Source organism: Prionailurus bengalensis, chromosome E1 (assembly GCF_016509475.1).
Source record: "Prionailurus bengalensis isolate Pbe53 chromosome E1, Fcat_Pben_1.1_paternal_pri, whole genome shotgun sequence".
In the NCBI taxonomy this organism is placed as follows: Eukaryota; Metazoa; Chordata; class Mammalia; order Carnivora; family Felidae; genus Prionailurus; species Prionailurus bengalensis.
In genome coordinates, this window is record NC_057347.1 from 10438474 (window position 1) to 10456971 (window position 18498).

An 18498-nucleotide genomic window follows, 5' to 3' on the forward strand; every position below is an offset into this window, starting at 1 on the left:
GGCCGGGCTCAAACTCACGAACCGCGAGATCATGACCCGAGCCGAACGTGGGACGCTTAACCGACTGAGCCGGCCAGGTGCCCCTGAAGGACGTTATACATTGATGAGACAGTCAGTTTATCAAGAAGACACAACAATGATAAACAGGCAGGGGCCAAACAACACAGCCCCATAAAATACAAAGCAAACATTTACACAACTAGAGAATTAGACAGTTCCACAAAATAGTTGGAGACTCCAGTACGATTTTCGGTAATGAATGGAACACGTAGACAGAGATCACTAAGGAAAGAGAGGACTTAAAACAACACTATGCACCAGACTTGTACAGAGCTCTCCACCCAATATCAGCAATACTCTTCTCAAGTGCACACGGGACATTCTCCAGGTCAGCCCATGTGTTAGGTCACAAAACAAGTTTAGAGTCATCTGGGAAGACTGATCTCATACGAAGTATCTTCTCCAACCACAACAGAATAAGGATAAAACCAGTAATAGAAGGAAATCCAAAAAATTCATATACGTGAAAAATGAAACTTTTTAAAAAATATTTTATTTATTTTTGAGAGAGAGAGAGAGAGAGAGAAGAATGCAAGCAGGGGAGGGGCAGAGAGAGGGGGAGACACAGAATCCGAAGCAGGCTCCAGGCTCCGAGCTGTCAGCACAGAGCCCGACGCGGGGCTCGAACCCACAAACCGTGAGATCATGACCTGAGCTGAAGTTGGATGCTCAACCGACTGAGCCACCCAGGTGCCCCAAATTAAACACACTCTTAAACAAAACACAAGGGACAGTTTGAAAAACAACTCTGAAGGGGCACCTGCGTGGCTTAGTTTGTTAAGTGTCACGTTCTTGGTTTCGGCTCAGATCATGATGTCACACACAGTTCATGAGTTTGAGTCCCACATCAGGCGTCAGGCTCTCCAGTGACAGTGCGGAGCCGCCTTTGAATTCTCTCTCTCTCCTGCTCTCTCTGCCCTTCCTCCTGCTCTCACCCTAAATAAATAAACTTTATTAAAAAGTGTAGCAAAAGTTCAACGGAAAAAAAAAACACCACACTGAAACAAAAGAAAACAAATACACAACCCACCACACTAGATGAAGTGAAGGAGTACTCAAAGGGACATTTATAACTGTAAATGCCTACATTGCAAAAGAAAAAACCTCTCAAATGGATAAAATTAATTTTACACACCGAGGAGACAGAAAAAGAGCAAATTAAACCCAAAGCTAGAACAACATAAATAATGAAGATTAAAACAGAAATAAATGAAGTAGAGAATGGAAAAATAACAACAGAGAACCAGAAAACCAAAAACCGATTCTTTGAAAAAATAAAACAAAAACAAACAAACGAAAAGAGATCAACGAAATTGAAAAAACTTTAGCTAAGCTGACCAAGAGAAAAAGAACAAAGGCTCAAATAACTAAAATCAAAAATAACAGTGGGGATATTACTACCAACCTCACTTTAATAAAAAATATAAGAGAGTTCTAGGAACTGTATGGCAACAAATCAAATAACTAGACGAAATGACAAATTCCTAGAAACACACAAATTACCTCAAGTGACCGAACACAAAGAGAAAATCTCAACAAACCTTTAATAAGAGACTGAACAGGCAATCAGAATTTCCCAACAAAGTCCAAGACCTTACGGCTTCACCGGTGAATTAAAGCAAATATTTGAAGAACTGACACCAATTCTCCTCAAACTTCCAAAACACAGAAGAGAAATAATGGTACCAAATCCACAGCCTCGTTCTGAGGCCAGCATCACCTCGACACCAAAGCCAGATTAAGACAACACAAGAAAAGAAAATCACAGAACAATATCCCTTATGAATATAGATGTAAAAATCCTCGACAAAATACTGGCAAACCACACCCAGCAACATATTTAATGATCGCACACAGTGACCAAATGGGATTTATCCCAAGAACACACGAGATGATTAACATCAATCAATGCAATACACCACATTAATAAAATGGAAGAAAAAACAAAGAGTGATCATCTCAGTTAATGCAGGAAAAAAAAAATCCAACACACTTTTATGAACAAAAACACTCGACAAACTAGGAATAGGGGAAACTTTCTCAAACGAAGGGCTTCTGTGAAAAACTCACATATGTCATATCAATGGCTAAAGTCTGAAAACTTTACCCCTAAAATCAGAAACAAGACAAAGATGTTCACTTTTGCTACTTCTATTCAACACTGCACTAGAGGCTGTAGTCAGAGCGATTAATCAAGAAAAGAAATTAAAAGGCATCAAAACCGGGAGGGAGAAAGTAAAATTATCTCTATTCGCACATGGTATGATCTTATATACAGAATCACCCAAAGAGTCAACCAGAAAGCCTTCGGAGCTAATGAATGACTTCAGCAAAGTTTCAAGGTACAAGATCAACGGAAAGTAGACTGGAGGTTACTGGGGGTCTAGAGGGAGAAAAAATGGGCAGTGACTGCTTAACTGGTACAGAATTTCTGTTTGGGGTGATAAAAATGTTTTAGAACTGGATTGTGGTGATGGTCACCAAACACTGTGAATGTATTTAAGGGCACTTAAAATGGCTAAAATAGCAAGTTTTATGTTACATACATTTTACCACAATTTAAAAAATTAGAAAACAAATCTATTTTACTAAACTTACAAATGCATGTTACACTATTTAAGGGAATTTAGCTAAACTGTAAGTGGTACTATTATTTAAGAACTCGGGGCGCCTGGGTGGCGCAGTCGGTTAAGCGTCCGACTTCAGCCAGGTCACGATCTCGCGGCCCGTGAGTTCGAGCCCCGCGTCAGGCTCTGGGCTGATGGCTCGCAGCGTGGAGCCTGTTTCCGATTCTGTGTCTCCCTGTCTCTCTGCCCCTCCCCCATTCATGCTCTGTCTCTCTCTGTCCCAAAAATAAATAAAAACGTTGAAAAAAAAAAAGAACTCAATCTGTTCACCTGAGTCGACAAGATATCAATCAAACTGTGTTTTTTTTTTTTTTTATTTTTTTTTTCAACGTTCATTTATTTTTGGGACAGAGAGAGACAGAGCATGAATGGGGGAGGGGCAGAGAGACAGGGAGACACAGAATCGGTAACAGGCTCCAGGCTCTGAGCCGTCAGCCCAGAGCCTGACGCGGGGCTCGAATTCACGGACCGCGAGATCGTGACCTGGCTGAAGTCGGACGCTTAACCGACTGCGCCACCCAGGCGCCCCTCAAACTGTGTTTTAATACAGCAGGATGATTTGCAAAGAAAAATTTAGATTTTGTATCTGCAATTTTAATTCCTTAAATATCAATTCTTAAACCCAACAGCTGCCAATCGTTTTCTATAACCAAAACCTGCCTTTATGGACATTTAAAAAAAAAAACTCATAGTGACCTATAATTTTTATATTTTCAGTATACAAATATTTTCCTTAATTTTTTTAATTTCCCAAAAAGATTAAAAAAAAAACTCTCTGGGGGAAAAATATCCAAACACCCGAATTACATCCTTCTGAATAACAAATATCATAATGTAAATCAAAGTTCTCATACCTCCCCAGGTATCGACGTGGATTTTTTTCCACCACATGTACAGGAGAAGGAGAGCAGACAGGAGGAACTGGGAAGTGGTGTTTGCCCAGGCAGATCCTCTGAAGGAGAGAAAGTGATCATTACCTGGGAGTATATTCTGTCCAAATATAAATAAACAGACTACCCCTGACAAGCTTTTGCTCTGTTTTAAGAATTACATTTATTAGAAAAGCCTAGAACTTGTAGACTATCTTTTAATGATTTAAATATACTGTCCACTTATAACTGACTTGTTTTCTTTCCACCAACAATTCTGTGGAAGAGCCAAATGTTACCGTTCATCACCAGAAAAATAAAAGGACATACACACTTGTCACCGTCTTTTGTCCTAACAGCCCGAAATAACCTAGCAGATAAATTCTTAAATGTAGTCACCTAAGTACAATATCAAAAACAACTACTGTGCTCAAAATACTGGTCTAAGGTTCACAGTTATTTCCCAGGATTATAATAAATTTGTTTTCAATTACAAGACAACCTTAGAGCATCTTAGATGACATCTTATCACCACAAATTAAATGATGCCCCGTCCTGGCACAGGGAGCCCAGAACCCTGCTTGCTTCCTATTTTTTCATTTTAATCTTCCGACCAATCCTCACACTCTATCACTTATTAACCCATTCCTATGTGTTCTTCTCCTCTTTTCCAACTATCCAAACTGTCCTCCATACACCTGTTCAAGAAACTTCTACAAGATGGTCTGTGAGGTGCACCTGCAGAGGAAAGCCGGACAAACCGGGTGCCAATCAGGTGTTTATGTGGGTTGATGTCACCAGCTCTCAGACCTGCCTGCCGACTCGTGCTCCCGCTCCCCATGGTCAAAGCCTCTGGCTTTTCTGGCAGAAGATGTTACAAACCTTTTTTCATTGATTATTCTTATAGTCCACCTCTCTACTACCCATCACTTAATGACTTATATATGAACGTACAAATGTACAAATATGTGTGTGTGTGTGTGTGTGTATACACACACTTGTGTATTACTGCAACTAACAGAACTAAATTTCCATCACTACCTGGTACCCACATTAATATGTGTACACACGAAGTCTCATGAAAAGACCTCCATACACTATTTTCTATTCTATCTCATTTTACTACATTTCATTCATAATGTATCTCGAGTGCTCGTGTGACCACGTCGGCCCACGTGAAGGGGGCTGGACCTGGGCCAGCGCACTAGACGGTTCAAGTCAGGGATAGATCGACAGCATGGTGCCTACTGGCGGGAGGTCCAAACTGACGCTGCCTTCCTCGTGGGACCCTCCGACTCTCCAGCTTCACAGAGACGGAACTGGCTTGATTTCTTACAACTGAGAGCTAGTGGGAGATCCCGACAGTCCTCTGCCCCCTCCTGCCTTTGCTCAGGTCTGGCATCTCAGTCTTCACGGGCTGCAGCGACGCCCTCTCACACTAACTCCACAGGACAGGCAGGTGTCAGCTCACAACGTCACCTCTTCCACAACACTCTCCCCCAGCTAACGTCCGCACTCCTCCCCACAGCCTGGGCTGACTGCCCCCCCCCAGGTGCTCCAGGACACCAGCCCCCACCCCATGGGGATTCCCTCCCAGGCCGCTTCACCCCCCCCCCCCCATATCCCAGCCCCCAGGGCCGCAGCCAGCAGACACTGGGCACTTGGGGAACGAACAGGTCACAACTTACACCACTCCGAGGTCCAGGGCATAGAGCAGGAGGGCATTCATGCCCACATTGATCACGTTTGCTGCAATCCCAGTGATCACTTGAGGCATGATGATGCCCTAAAATCCCCAAACAGGAAAACAAACAGCATTTTCAAAAGCTGATCGGTTATGGGGTGTGACGTAATGGGAAGCATATATACTGGTCTCTGCCCCCACCCCGCCCCCGCTTCCCGGCATGGAGCTCCTAACTCCCCTAGAAGTTCCCAGTGGCAGGGGCACGAGGTGGATCCTTTGTTCTAATACTTGGTCTTCAACCCGGGTTCGGGAGGTCCCTGAAACTCTGGGCAGAGCTCATTAGGGTCGAGTTAAAAGGCAGGACATACAACTGCTTTAGCCGGGCTGCGTGGGGATGTTTCCACTCCTCTGGTGAGCGGAGGATGTGGTCTCGTGAGAACAGTTAAGACTCTTGCAGCAGAAGGAGTGAGTTTTCCTAAAGAGGTGGTCAGCCAAACACTCAAGAGGTATACAGGCAAGGGTTCTGAATGACAGCATGGTCACAGAGGATGTCGACGGCCAGGGTCAGAGCCGCTGGCCACGTCTCCCCCACTGATGCAGCTGTGAGCCCGGCCAACTAGAAGTTTCTAAGAGCTTTTGAATGACCCGCTGGGCCATCGTTTCTATCACAGTAACACAGAGATAGAAGAGAAGGGATGACCGCATGGACAGCAAATCGGTGCATGGCACGAGGTGTCCCAGGAAGACCCCACGGGTGACACTCAGGCCGAGTTACCTAACTTCTGTCCAGGGCCAAGGTGAAGGATCATGAGGTCACCTCACACGAAGCACCCAGCGGGGCCTGGTCCCCAGCAGGTATGCGGTGGACATTCACCCCCATTATTTACGGGGCTGCATTCCTCACTTCTCGTGTGTCTCTTGCCTACTCTACGCTAGTCCTCAGGTAAACATCTTCTTGAAGACTCTACATTTGGGGCGCCCGGGTGGTTCAGCCTGTTGAGCGTCTGCCTCTCGGTTTTGGCTCAGGGCATGATCCCGGGGTCATGAGATTGAGCCCCATGTTGGGTTCTGGGCGCTGACAGCGTGGAGCCTACTTGGGATTCTCTCTCTCCCTCTCCCTCTGCCCCTCTCCTGCTCGCACTCTCTCTTAAGACAGATAAACTTACAAAAAAAAAAAAGAGTCTACATTTTTTTTTTAAAAAACAGTTGGCCACCATCAAAGTAGAGCGGCTTCTGTGGATAAAAGTTACATGAAGGCAAGCGGACGGCTCACGTAAGAGGGACCTGGGGACACAGAGAGGCAGAGCTCCCCCTCAGCTCTGCCCTTAGCCTTCCCCTCCATGCCCCTTGTCCCTCTGGTTCCTGGGGGTGCCGTAAACCCCACAGAACTCTGCAGCCTCTTCCTCTAAAGCACAGGCATCAGAGCCGGGCCTGAGGTCAGACCCAAAGCCAGCAGGCAGCCCACAGAGGAGGGAAGGGGTGCAGTGTTGTGGGTGTTGTGGGAGGCAGGGGCTGCAGAGTAAAACAAGAGGTGGGCACAGGAATGTGACAGATTGACGTGTATCTACTACACGTTTCTAGGGATCACGGAGTAAAAAGGCTCTATACCTGACTTTGTAAATATCTTGTCTGCAGCTGGAACAGGAACGCTGCCTAGGAGATAAAACAGAAAAACACCTCTTGTTAACATGAGGGCATAATTCCGACAGTTTCTGACAGTTCTGTTTCTCAAGAAGGTATTTCCTCCTGACGCGACCTCAAAATCAGAGACCCAGACCCACGCGGATCAAATGCTAGGATGCTGTTTGGAATTTTCCGGAGAGGACCCTCAGACCTCGAACTGGCCGAATCTGCGAACGGCTCACTACCTGGACGTCTGAATGGCTCTGAGAGTGCCAGCTGGCAGTACTTTCCCCAATCCCAGAGGGGCCCCAGAAACATCCTAATTAATCTGCAGTCAAAAGCACCCACAGAATAAGGACAGAAAGCTCTTCCCCCTCATCGGTGTGTGTATTACGTTCAAGCTGTTGGATATCAAAGTGGCACAAGCTCTGAGAAGCAGTAAGGATGGGATGACAGGTCCAAGAAATACACACTGAACTTACACGGGAACAGGACTATGATAAAATAAACAGAAAGAGGGGAGGCACAGGCATGACACTATTCGTGAGCTGCTTGGGGCGTCCCAGGACACAAAATATCCTCGACACTTACAGGAAGAGCAGGAATGAAAATCATCACATAAATCTGGGCTATCCTGAAATAAACAACAAACAGCCTTCAGTTAATATTCAAACAATTGCTGCCGTACTTCTTCAAATTGAATCCACATGGTTCCTAAAAATTAAACGTAATTTACACGGGAGAAATTTAATACCACTCTGAAAAGGCTTTTTCCACAACCCAGATTAACACTATGTTGTGCTTGCTACGTGTGTGCTTTTACAGGGTAGTCTGACTTTACATCTTTCAGCTCATTCTTAGCAGAAAAGATGGAATGATCAGAGCAAAATGAACTAAAAGTCGGGCAAAGTTCAGAAACGTTTTGGGTCAGGACTGTAGCTGTATCTCACACTGAAGCAAGACGAACGGTGTTCTAGAAAAGAGAGATGCCTCCTTGCATCCCGTGATCCCGTGTATCCTGAAGACAAATTCCAGAGTTTGCTGGAATTGTAGGTTAAAAAAAAAAACCCAACTCTAAGAACTCTAAGCAACTATATTGCTCCTTTGCTTCTGGGAGGGAAAAAACCCTCTGCGTATTTACAAAACACCAGGAAAGTAGACTGGGGCCAAGGGCATTAACATTCTCATCCTGTATCTTCACTCTGGGCAGGACATCAGGTTACTGCGTCACGCTGTGTCACTCTGTGTCACTCTGTGCCAGCTGGTCCCTGCCAGCCTTAATACCCTGTGATCCACAAGTCACAGCTTCCATTCTCCACGGGGGTTCAAGTCCAGGTAACTGACCAAAACGTCAACGAAGGTTAAGACGAACAGACGGTCACTTACGCTGAACCTGGGGTTCTGACATTAGAGACGCTGCTGACCTGGAGACTTCGGGGTCTTGTTTTAAGAGCAGGAGGATACGCTCCGTATTGATGAAGACAGCCCAGCAAGGAAAGCAACACAGCATCAAGATGAGGATTCCTCTTTGGAGTATGATCCCCACGCGTTTTAGGTTCTTGCCTCCGAAGGACTGGAGAAAACAAACGCAGTGATAAAGAGGGCCACCGTGTACCGGGCCGAGGCCTGGACCGCCGGCATCGCAAACGGCTCCCCAAGGGAGAGCACCTTGCTGGCCACCCATGCAGCCGGACGGCTGTTGTTCCCCGCCCCCAACATCTGAGCCAAGGGCACCAAGGGCATTTTAAACATGCCCCGGGACAAGGAGTCTCCTGTCTCTGGGAACAGGGACAGTGAGACATGGAGGGCACTGACGGCAGAGAGCAGGGCTTCAAAGATGCAAGAAGAAGCAGGCACGGGTTAGAACCTGCCGGATTCGCTCAGCAAGTATTTCTTGAACTCTTACTATGTGCCACACGCATTTGGGACCCGGGAACTAACTCAGCAGTGAACAAAGCAGGCAGAAGTCCCTGCCATTGTGGAGCTGACTTTCTAGAAGGAAAGGGAGACAGACGATAAACAGAAATAACTAAGATCTAGAGTGCATTCTCTAGAATGGCAGTAATGTTTGGAGAAAAAGACATCAGGGAAGGGGGACAGACCCTTGGGGGAGGAGCACGATGTTTACACGGCGGATGGCAGGCCTCGCGGAGAAGGGGATTTCTGGCAAACACATGCGGGGGCTGAGAGAATGAGCCAGGCAGACGTCTGGGAGAGGCCCAGCAGGGCAGCCTGTGGGGCTGGAACCCCGGTGGGGACGGCAGAGGGCTCAGCGGCCTCCACAGTCAGACAGGGTCACAGGAGAGTTGCGAGCAGAGAAACGACATCACCTGACGTTTAAGTGTGACGAGAGCACAAAAGGCAGAAATGAGGGGCAGCCAGGTGGCCAGAGCACAGAGCGGAGAGCAGGCCACGGGAGGGCAGGGCAGGCCCGGTCCCCCCAGTGACCTTGGCCGAGTCAAGGCTTCTCAGAGCTTTTCTCACGCTCCCTTTCCTTCAAGGACCCTGAATGACTGTCTCTTTCTCAAAAGCAAAAAGGAGTCTAACCTAAAGTGCACTGAAAGAGTCAGTGGAAACAAATTAAAAACAATGGCCGTACAAAGGACATAGAATATTGTGCAAACATTAAAAGGGAATGTGTCCACCTACTTCATTCAATGTGTTCTCCAAAACACATGGTTTAATGGCAGGAAAAAGTAATAAGACCATGTAGATGTTAGAATGGTGTAAGTGTCCATATTTGGAAATATTAGGAGGATATTCACCAAACAGTTAACCTTTAGTGATTTTTCCTCCATCTTTTTCAAATACTTTTCTGGATAACCTAAAGCTTCTAGACGGTGCTTGACCTTTACAATCTTTTTAAAAGGCTATTTAAAATCCAAGAAACAATGTGCTATTAGAGAAATACGTTTACTAATACGGAAAGACGTCCACTGTATATGGGTGGGTGGGGAAACAAAGATCTAGTCTTTTTCTTTTTTTAACTATATGAATAAAAATAACTGAAATGGTTGGGGCGCCTGGGTGGCGCAGTCGGTTAAGCGTCCGACTTCAGCCAGGTCACGATCTCGCGGTCCGGGAGTTCGAGCCCCGCGTCGGGCTCTGGGCTGATGGCTCGGAGCCTGGAGCCTGTTTCCCATTCTGTGTCTCCCTCTCTCTCTGCCCCTCCCCCGTTCATGCTCTGTCTCTCTCTGTCCCAAAAATAAATAAATAAATAAATAAAAACGTTGAAAAAAAAAATAACTGAAATGGTAACAAAAAAGGGACAAAATAACTATTTTAAAATAAAATTTCAGGGGCTCCTGGGTGGCTCAGTCACTTAAGCGTCTGACTTCAACTCAGGTCATGATCTCGCAGTTCGTGAGTTCGAGCCCCGCGTCGGACTCTGTGCTGACAGCTCAGAGCCTGGAGCCCGCTTCAGATTCTGTGTCTCCCTCGCTCTCTGCCCCTCCCCCGCTCATGCTGTCTCTCTCTCTCTCAAAAATAAATAAGCATTAAAAAAATTTTCTAATGATTAAAAAAATAAATAAAATTTCACATTCTCTACCATGCCAATGCAGAGCTACATTTAGTCCTTAGAGCCACATTTAGCTTAGCCTATAAAAACTATCCCAGGATACCCTCATGCACCAACAGCTGAGGAGCTGAGTCCAACAGCTCAGGATATAACACATATGCTCAGGGCCACTCCTTCCTTGGGATATAACCCTGTCCCCACTCTCCCAGGCAGTGGGTTTGAAGGCAGGACTCATCTATGACACATCCACCTACCCATCTAGCCATCATTCATCTGTCCACCTCATCTATCTACCATCTATCCCTCTAGCCAGCTACCCATCCATCCATCTGTCCAACCATCCATCTACCGTCCAACCCAACCATCTATCCATCCATCCATCCCTCCACCCACCCACCCGTCTATCCCGCATCCATCTATAAACCCATCCACCCACCACCCAACCGTCTATCCATCCATCCGTCATCATCTACCCATCCCTGCTTGCTTCTCTGCTTTCCTCTCACTCATTCGACAGATTTCCAGGGTACCCACTACATAGCAAGCACGATGCTGAGCCACAGGGATTCAAAGACTGAATGGGATTATAGCCTTTCTCCCCAAGCAGCTCAGATTCTACCAGGGAAACCACTATGGTTGTAAACCAGGTGGGTGAGATGGAAGACAGAGCCAGGAGAGAAAGGCCGGGACCAGAATCGGACTCTCCTCTGACTGCGTTAGCACACCAACCCAGAGTTCCCAGTCCTGTGACAGGCAACGAGGACGGAGGGGTGTGAGCGGACTCTCCGCTAACGTAAGGAGACAGAAGATAAAGGATTCTGGCTTCAGTGGAGGGTCGTGTGTTCTTGAGAGAGACAACACGAGAGGAGAAACAGTTCAGGGAGGAAAGCCGGATGGGCTTAGCTCTGGTTGAGCGGAGTGTGATGTCCGGGACGTGACCGACATTCAAGTGTGGCCCTCAGGACAGAGACGCGGGCAGGAGACGGAGCTGAGCGTCTCCAACAGCAGGTGAGGGAGTACAGCGGCAGGGTGGGAGAGATCAGACCGGAGACAGAAAGGAAAGCACAGCCCCTGAGCACAATTATAAAGCCCACTTGGCTTACATCTACAGCCATCAGCAGCACAGTGTTTGACAAATAAAAGGCAACAAAAGCCAAAGAGGGGAGAGTCGCCTACCTGGCCTCCAACAGGAAAGGTAACTGACTAAATACAAACATAAATTAAAAAAAAAAAATCGTGCGTGGGGGAGGGTGGTCCTCACCTGAGACATCAGCGTGTCACAAGCCGAGGCCAAGCCAGTTCCAACTGAAATCCCAATAACGTTCACCACCTGCAAGGAATGACAGGCAGCTGCAGCTGGAGGACCGGCCGGGCAGTCGCTGCCTAACAGCTCCGGCTAAGCCAAGGTTTATCTGGAAGGAGCAGCCTGCAATCGTACACTTAAGACTTTGCATCTCACAGCAGATGGGCGTCCACGTCCATCCCTGGCGACTGTAAACAAAAACACAGCCTCCGACCAGAGGATCACAATCACTTCGTGTCAACCGGGGTGGCTGACAACGTAGTTCTTCTTGAACAACACGGCGTGTGTTAACAATTTCCACATCAAAAAGTTAAGTTGCGGTTGATATCTGAAGGCAACACCCCTGGTCTGCGATGTGCCTTTAAGAACGAGGACAGCAAACGTGTACTGAGCATACGCCACGTGCAGGCCCTGTCCCCAAACCCTCCCATACAGGGTTGTCGTGGGCACCGTGCCCGTTTTACGGGTCTCGGGAGCAAGTCACAGAAAGCTTAGGTCACTCAGATGGCGACCTGAAGCTGGGAAGTCTGGCCACAGGCTTGAACCCTGTGATGAGAAACAGGACTGGTTTTGTGTCGCCCTCGTGTCTGCACCTTACCCAGGGCCCCTGACAATGAACCTGCAGGTTAAGGTCAGGGCCCAAGGAGCCATTTTGCAATTGCGGGGGCTGGGGAGAGCCGGAGACCCTCATTTTCATCCCGGGTCTCACGTTTAGCAGTGATGTCAATCCCAAGGTGGGTTCACTTCTTGGCTGACCAAGATCATAAATTCTAGCCACCAGGAGTCAGTGACAGGCCACACACAGAGGGAGCAGCGGGAGGCAGGCGCCTTGTGTTCTCAATTCCAGCCCGGGACAGTGTCAGGGCCAAAGCTCCAAAACCCCTCAGCCTTCCAGGCAAAGAAAAGGAAGCCGAGCCGTCACTCTTCTTCTGTGGCCTCAAGTCTATCTCCGGGCCAAGTCCGCTGTCTGAGACTGCTTGGATGAAAGTCAAGGGCGTTGTGCTTTCCCCACACAATGACCACCTGTATACGGAGACGGTTGGAGACTTGCTGACGTATCTCTCGTAGCAAGTTGTCCGGGACACCATCTTCCACCTCAGGGTGTCCACGCCACTCCTCTGACTCAGTATCAGGAAAGGCCGTCCTTCCCCCGAACGGATGGCTCAGGGACATCTTGGGCACACTGTGAATTTCTGGAAACTACACGAGCTCAGGATGCTGGTGATTCTACCAGCTAATTATCCTTCTGTACTGAAAGTATTTTTACAAACCAACTCAAATTCTTCATGAAACAAAACAAGGTGGGGTATAAATAAATGTTTGTGGCCGGGGGGGGGGGGGGCAGGGGGGAGGGCAGGGGGCAGCTGGCTGGCTCAGTTGGTGGAGCACGCGACTCTTGGTCTCAGGGTCGCATGTTCAAGCCCCATATTGGGAGTAAGAGATTCCTTCAAAAAAATAAAATAAAATAGGGGCGCCTGGGTGGCGCAGTCGGTTAAGCGTCCGACTTCAGCCAGGTCACGATCTCGCGGTCCGGGAGTTCGAGCCCCGCGTCGGGCTCTGGGCTGATGGCTCGGAGCCTGGAGCCTGTTTCCGATTCTGTGTCTCCCTCTCTCTCTGCCCCTCCCCCGTTCATGCTCTGTCTCTCTCTGTCCCAAAAATAAATAAAAATGTTGAAAAAAAAATTTTTTTTAAATAAAATAAAATAAAATAAAATAAAATAAAATAAAATAAAATAAAATAAAACCTAGGGGCGCCTGGGTGGCTCAGTCGGTTAAGCATCCAACTTCGGCTCAGGTCATGATCTCACAGTTCCGTGAGTTCGAGCCCCGAACGGGTTCTCTGCGGCCAATGTGAAGCCTGCTTCAGATCCTCTGTCCCCCCACGGCCCCCCTCTGCCCTTCTCCCACTCACATGGGTGCACACGCTCTCGCTAAAAAATAAACGTTAAAAAAAATAATGAAATAAACCTTAAAAAACGTTCTTTTACTTAAAAAACAAACACTTTTGTAAATTCTCTCCTTCCGCATACAGAATTTTTCATAAAGTGAAACATTTTTAACTGTATCTGGCTTTCATAAATAGTTTTCTTGAAATTGGGCCTACTCTCCTCCTACCAATTAGTTACAATTTAACGGCTGCTTAAAAGCACCGTCTCACCAGGCACTGCCCAAGGAAAGACAGACATAGACTCCCTTACGTAAAACCTTAGCTACAGAAATTCCTCTCTTTGCAACATACCAACCTTCCCGCATACCCTTTTCAGGCCTATCTACGGAATTTGGGGCTTGTATTTGCTCTGTACCTATTTTTACTTCAAAAAGTAGGAACTCTTTTTTTATGCTCTCATCGGTGTGTGATTTGCGGGAAAAACAGAGAGAAAGAAGGAAATAAATTACTACAAACCTTCCATAAAATCTTAATTTTGTTTTCTCCCCCAAGATACACTTAAGATAGCTTTATTTAATTCCTTTTTTTTTTGTTTAAATATTTATTGATTTTTTTAGAGCGAGTAAGCACAGCAGGGGAGGGGCAAAGAGAGAGAGAGACACACACACACACACAGAATCCAAAGCAGGCTCCAGGCTCTGAGCCGTCAGCACAGAGGCGGACCTGGGGCTCGAACTCCCGAACCGTGAGATCATGACCTGAGCCGAAGTGGGACGTTCAACCGACTGAGCCACCCAGGAGCCCCTAATTCCTTCTTTTTTTTTTCCTAATGTTTGTTTATTTTTGAGGGGACAGAGGATCTGAAGCAGGCTCTGTGCTGACAGCAGAGAGCCTGATGTGGGGCTCAAACTCATGACTCGGGAGATTATGACCTGAGCGGAAGTCGCACGCTCAACAGACTGAGCCACGCAGCCGCCCCTGGTTAAGACAGTTTTGCCGAAATAGTGAAAGGAGACATGGGGCCTGCACGGGTATCATCACAGAGCCTTCAACCCTCACCATGTTACAGCAGGGCCGCGTAGGAGACAAATTCAGGAGCGCCTAGATGAGGACCCGCTCACAGCTCCCCTGAGCTCTGCATTTCCTGGAAATATCCACTCGGGGCAGATCTGTGCCAGGAACCAGGCGTGGCGAAAATTAATACGAGCTGGCCGGCCAAGGCGAGAGCATTCAGAGACAGAGACTGTGGCACAGCACGGAAGGGTGGGGCTGGGGTGGGGTGGGGGGTGGTCTGGGAAAGTGTTCTGCAAATGCATGCCCCTAAGGATCTAGAAGGATCCTCCCGAGCCTCACATGCAAGTCACAGAACGCAGGATGGGGACCGGTCGAGAATGCAGTCAGGGCTGCAGAGTGAGAGAAGAGGGAGGGACCACAGCAAGGAAGACCCATGAGGTCAAAGGGCAGGTGGGGACTTGAGAGGGCTCCAGGGATAAAAGGTTGCCAGCAGGAAAGTAAAGTTTAAAACTGTTACAGTGAAAAAACGAAACAAAACCAACAAAACCGCTACCGTGGGCCCAAGCTGAGAGATGTCAATGTGCAGAGTGTGAGTCCTGAAGTGAATTTAGGGGGTTCCTGAAAGCCAGAGAGATGGAGGGAGGTGGGGTCCCCACACCCAAGAAGCTGAGCACTCAGGCCCTGGGGTGTTTGATGAACACAGAAGAAGCCATGCACCGGCCATCAGATACCATGGACATGAACCGTACGGGATGGTAAACCCGAAGGGACAGTCCGGAAATGGGCACTGCGAAAAGACAGGCTATTCAATCCAGGGGTGTCGGCAGCACTGGACAGCCACAGGCCAAAGCGTGACACTGGACCACTATCTTACACCAGACACACAAAAAAATAACTCAAAATGGATTCGAGACCTGAACACAAGACCTGAAGCCATAAAACCCCTAGAAGAAAACACAGGCAGCGAGCTCTCTTGGTCTTGGCGAGGACTCTGGTTTTGACACCAACAACAAAGGCAACAAAACCAAAAATAAATGAGTGGGACCACACCAAACTAAAAAGCGCCCGCACCCTGAAGGAAACCACCGACAAAGTGGAAAGCCAACCTACAGAATGGGAGAAGGTATTTGCAAATCGCACACCTGATAAAGGGTTCACCTCCACAATATGTAAAGAACTCCTACAACTCACTAGCAAAAGAACCCCAAACAATCTAATTCAAAACTGGGCCGAGGATCCGAATAGGCATTTTTCCAAAGAAGACACACAAATGGCCAAAGGATACTGGAAAAGGTGCTTGACGTCACTAATCGTCAGGGAAATGCAAATTAAAACCACCATGAACTAACCCCTGTGAGAGTATGTGACAGGAGATAACAAGTGTTGGAGGAGATGTGGAGAAAAGGGAGCCCCTGTGCACTCCTGGAGGGAATGCAAACTGATCCAGCCCCTCGGGGGAAAACGGCATGAAGTCTCAAAAAATTAAAAATAGTAACTACCATATGATCCAACAATCCCACTTCCGTGCATTTAACCAAAGAAAATGAAACAGGTAAATAAAATGTAAATAAAATGCGGCTTATGCACTGAATCTTAGTTGGTCCTAAAAGAGAAGAAAATCTTGCCATTGGTAACAATGCGGATGGACACTGAGGGCATTATACTAAGTCAAAGAAGTCAAACAGAGGGGGCGCCTGGGTGGCGCAGTCGGTTGAGCGTCCGACTTCAGCCAGGTCACGATCTCGCGCCGTCTGTGAGTTCGAGCCCCGCGTCGGGCTCTGGGCTGATGGCTCAGAGCCTGGAGCCTGTTTCCGATTCTGTGTCTCCCTCTCTCTCTGCCCCTCCCCCGTTCACGCTCTGTCTCTCTCTGTCCCAAAAATAAATAAAAACGTTGAAAAAAAAATTTTAAAAAAAACAAGAAGTCAAACAGAGACAAATGCCCGTATAATCTCACTTACACGTGGAATCCAAACAAAGAAAAACTGACCTCATAGCAGATTGGTGATTGCCAAGGACGGGGAGGGGGGGGGATGCCTGAGGGGCTTGGTGGTAAAGGCCAACTAAAGACACAAAATCCCGGTTACAAAGCACATAACGTGTGAAAATGCAATGTACCACACGGTGAATATAGTTAATAATACCGTATTTCACACTTGAAACTTGCTAAGAGAGTAAATCTTAAAAGATTTCATCACATGGAAAAAAAAAAATCTGTGTATAGTGATAAGATTTTAACCAGATTTAATGTGGCGCCTGGGTGGCTCAGGCGGTTTGCCTTTGGCTCAGGTCATGACCATCTCACGGTTGGTGAGTTCAAGTCCCACACAGGCTTGCTGCTGTCAGCACAGAGCCCGCTTCGGATCCCCTGTCCCCCTCTCTCTCTCAAACATTTAAGATACATACATAAACACGTAAATAAATAAAAATTAAAAAAAAATTTAAAGAGCACTGCAAAATAAAGGTTTGGAAGCAGCGACAGGCAAAGGGAGATCCCAACTGCGGCCCCGTGGATAAACAGAAAGGGTCCCTTCAGGTTTCCAATAATAACCCACTGTTAATGTCGTTCACAGCAGACAGAATGATCAGGAGTACAACATATGCCAGGGCCACCGTGCCCTATGTGGGGGAGGAATCAAGTTCATCCTTTCTGGGGGGGACACAGTTAACAGCCTGTACGTAAAGCTTCTCTGCTTTCTTCACTCTTTCTAGAGACCCAATCTAAAATCTCAAAGGAAGTAGAAATATCCCTTAGCCTGAATTAGTTCACTCAGTAACAGACCTGTAAATAAAATATCTGAGTCCACATACTAAGGTCACTTCACCCACAAAGCTGCAAAGAGAAACTCTGGCGGTCCCGCCACGATCTTAGAGCAGATACCGACCTCTGGTGGGGACGGAGGGGGAATTTTCTAAGGCTGGGAGAGACCACCTGCCAGCACCACCAGAACTATTTTCCACCTTCTCTGAAAGCCTGGATGGAGGGAGGCAACTTTCCGCTACATCACTAACAAAAACTCAGGGACGAAAGCCTTCAAAGGAGGTGTAATTTCAATCCGTGGCCCAAGGGAGACACTTTAGTACAAGCGGGAAATACTGCGCCCATAATGAATTGTGCAATTCAAACCGATGGCAGACAATCTACATGATCTCTAAGTTCTCCGGTTTAATTTTACAACAGGAAAAAAAAAAAATACCGTTCTGTTCCTGTGACCGTATTATTGCTACAAATTTCTAGCAATCCCTGGCCGCCCTGGAATTGTATCATTGCTACAAATTCCTCCCAAACCCGACCACCACCGGATGGTTGAAACACGCTTCCCCGAGCAGTTTACGCCATCTCCTTTCAAATCTGGAGATAAGGCAAAAGGTACCCACGGGCCAAGATCCGATAGTGTTAAGGGAAGATATCAGACATAATACAATGCAAATTCCGAGGCTTTACCGCAGGGCCGACCCCAATGGAAGTATTTAAAAAAGAAAAGAAAAGAAAACCTACCGATACCGCGAGCGTAACGGCATCCAGCTCGACTTTGCCCAGATGCCCACAGAAGATGGAACTAACGACGCTAATCAGGAAGATCATCAACTGGGCCAGGAACTGCGAAAAAAGGAGGGAGAGCACGCGCTGACACCGGGCCCGCCCGCCCCGCCCGGGCCCCGCTCGGGCCCCGCTCGGGCAGCGCGGGGCGAAGGCGCTGGGGGGCGCCCCGAGCCGGGGCCGCCGTCGGGGCGCGCACTCACCACGGAGCCCGCGAGCGCCGCCAGCGCGGCCGCCTCCCGCCGCGCGTCGGGCGGCAGCGCGCCCCGCAGGCTCCGCAGGCAGACGCGCCAGCGAGGGGCGTCGGGCGGCTCGGCGCTTTCCCGAGACGCGGCAGCGACGACGGCTGCGGGGGGCTCCATGCCGGCGCGGG

General features: G+C 47.8%; 1 protein-coding gene across 1 annotated transcript in view; it reads right to left on the bottom strand.

Moving 5' to 3' along the window:
• The window catches only part of LOC122485020 (multidrug and toxin extrusion protein 2-like), a 58147-nt gene extending 39938 nt beyond the window's left edge, over positions 1-18209 (bottom strand). Inside the window, exons 1-7 of the mRNA XM_043583264.1 lie at positions 18084-18209; positions 11645-11713; positions 8288-8436; positions 7455-7497; positions 6849-6893; positions 5245-5342; positions 3542-3639 (exon numbers count right to left, since the gene is read on the bottom strand). Of these exons, the coding sequence (XP_043439199.1) occupies positions 3542-3639; positions 5245-5342; positions 6849-6893; positions 7455-7497; positions 8288-8436; positions 11645-11713; positions 18084-18170 (589 nt within the window). The 5' untranslated portion in view covers positions 18171-18209. The remainder of the gene's footprint in view (positions 1-3541; positions 3640-5244; positions 5343-6848; positions 6894-7454; positions 7498-8287; positions 8437-11644; positions 11714-18083) is intronic.
• Between the last annotated feature and the right edge of the window lie 289 nt (positions 18210-18498).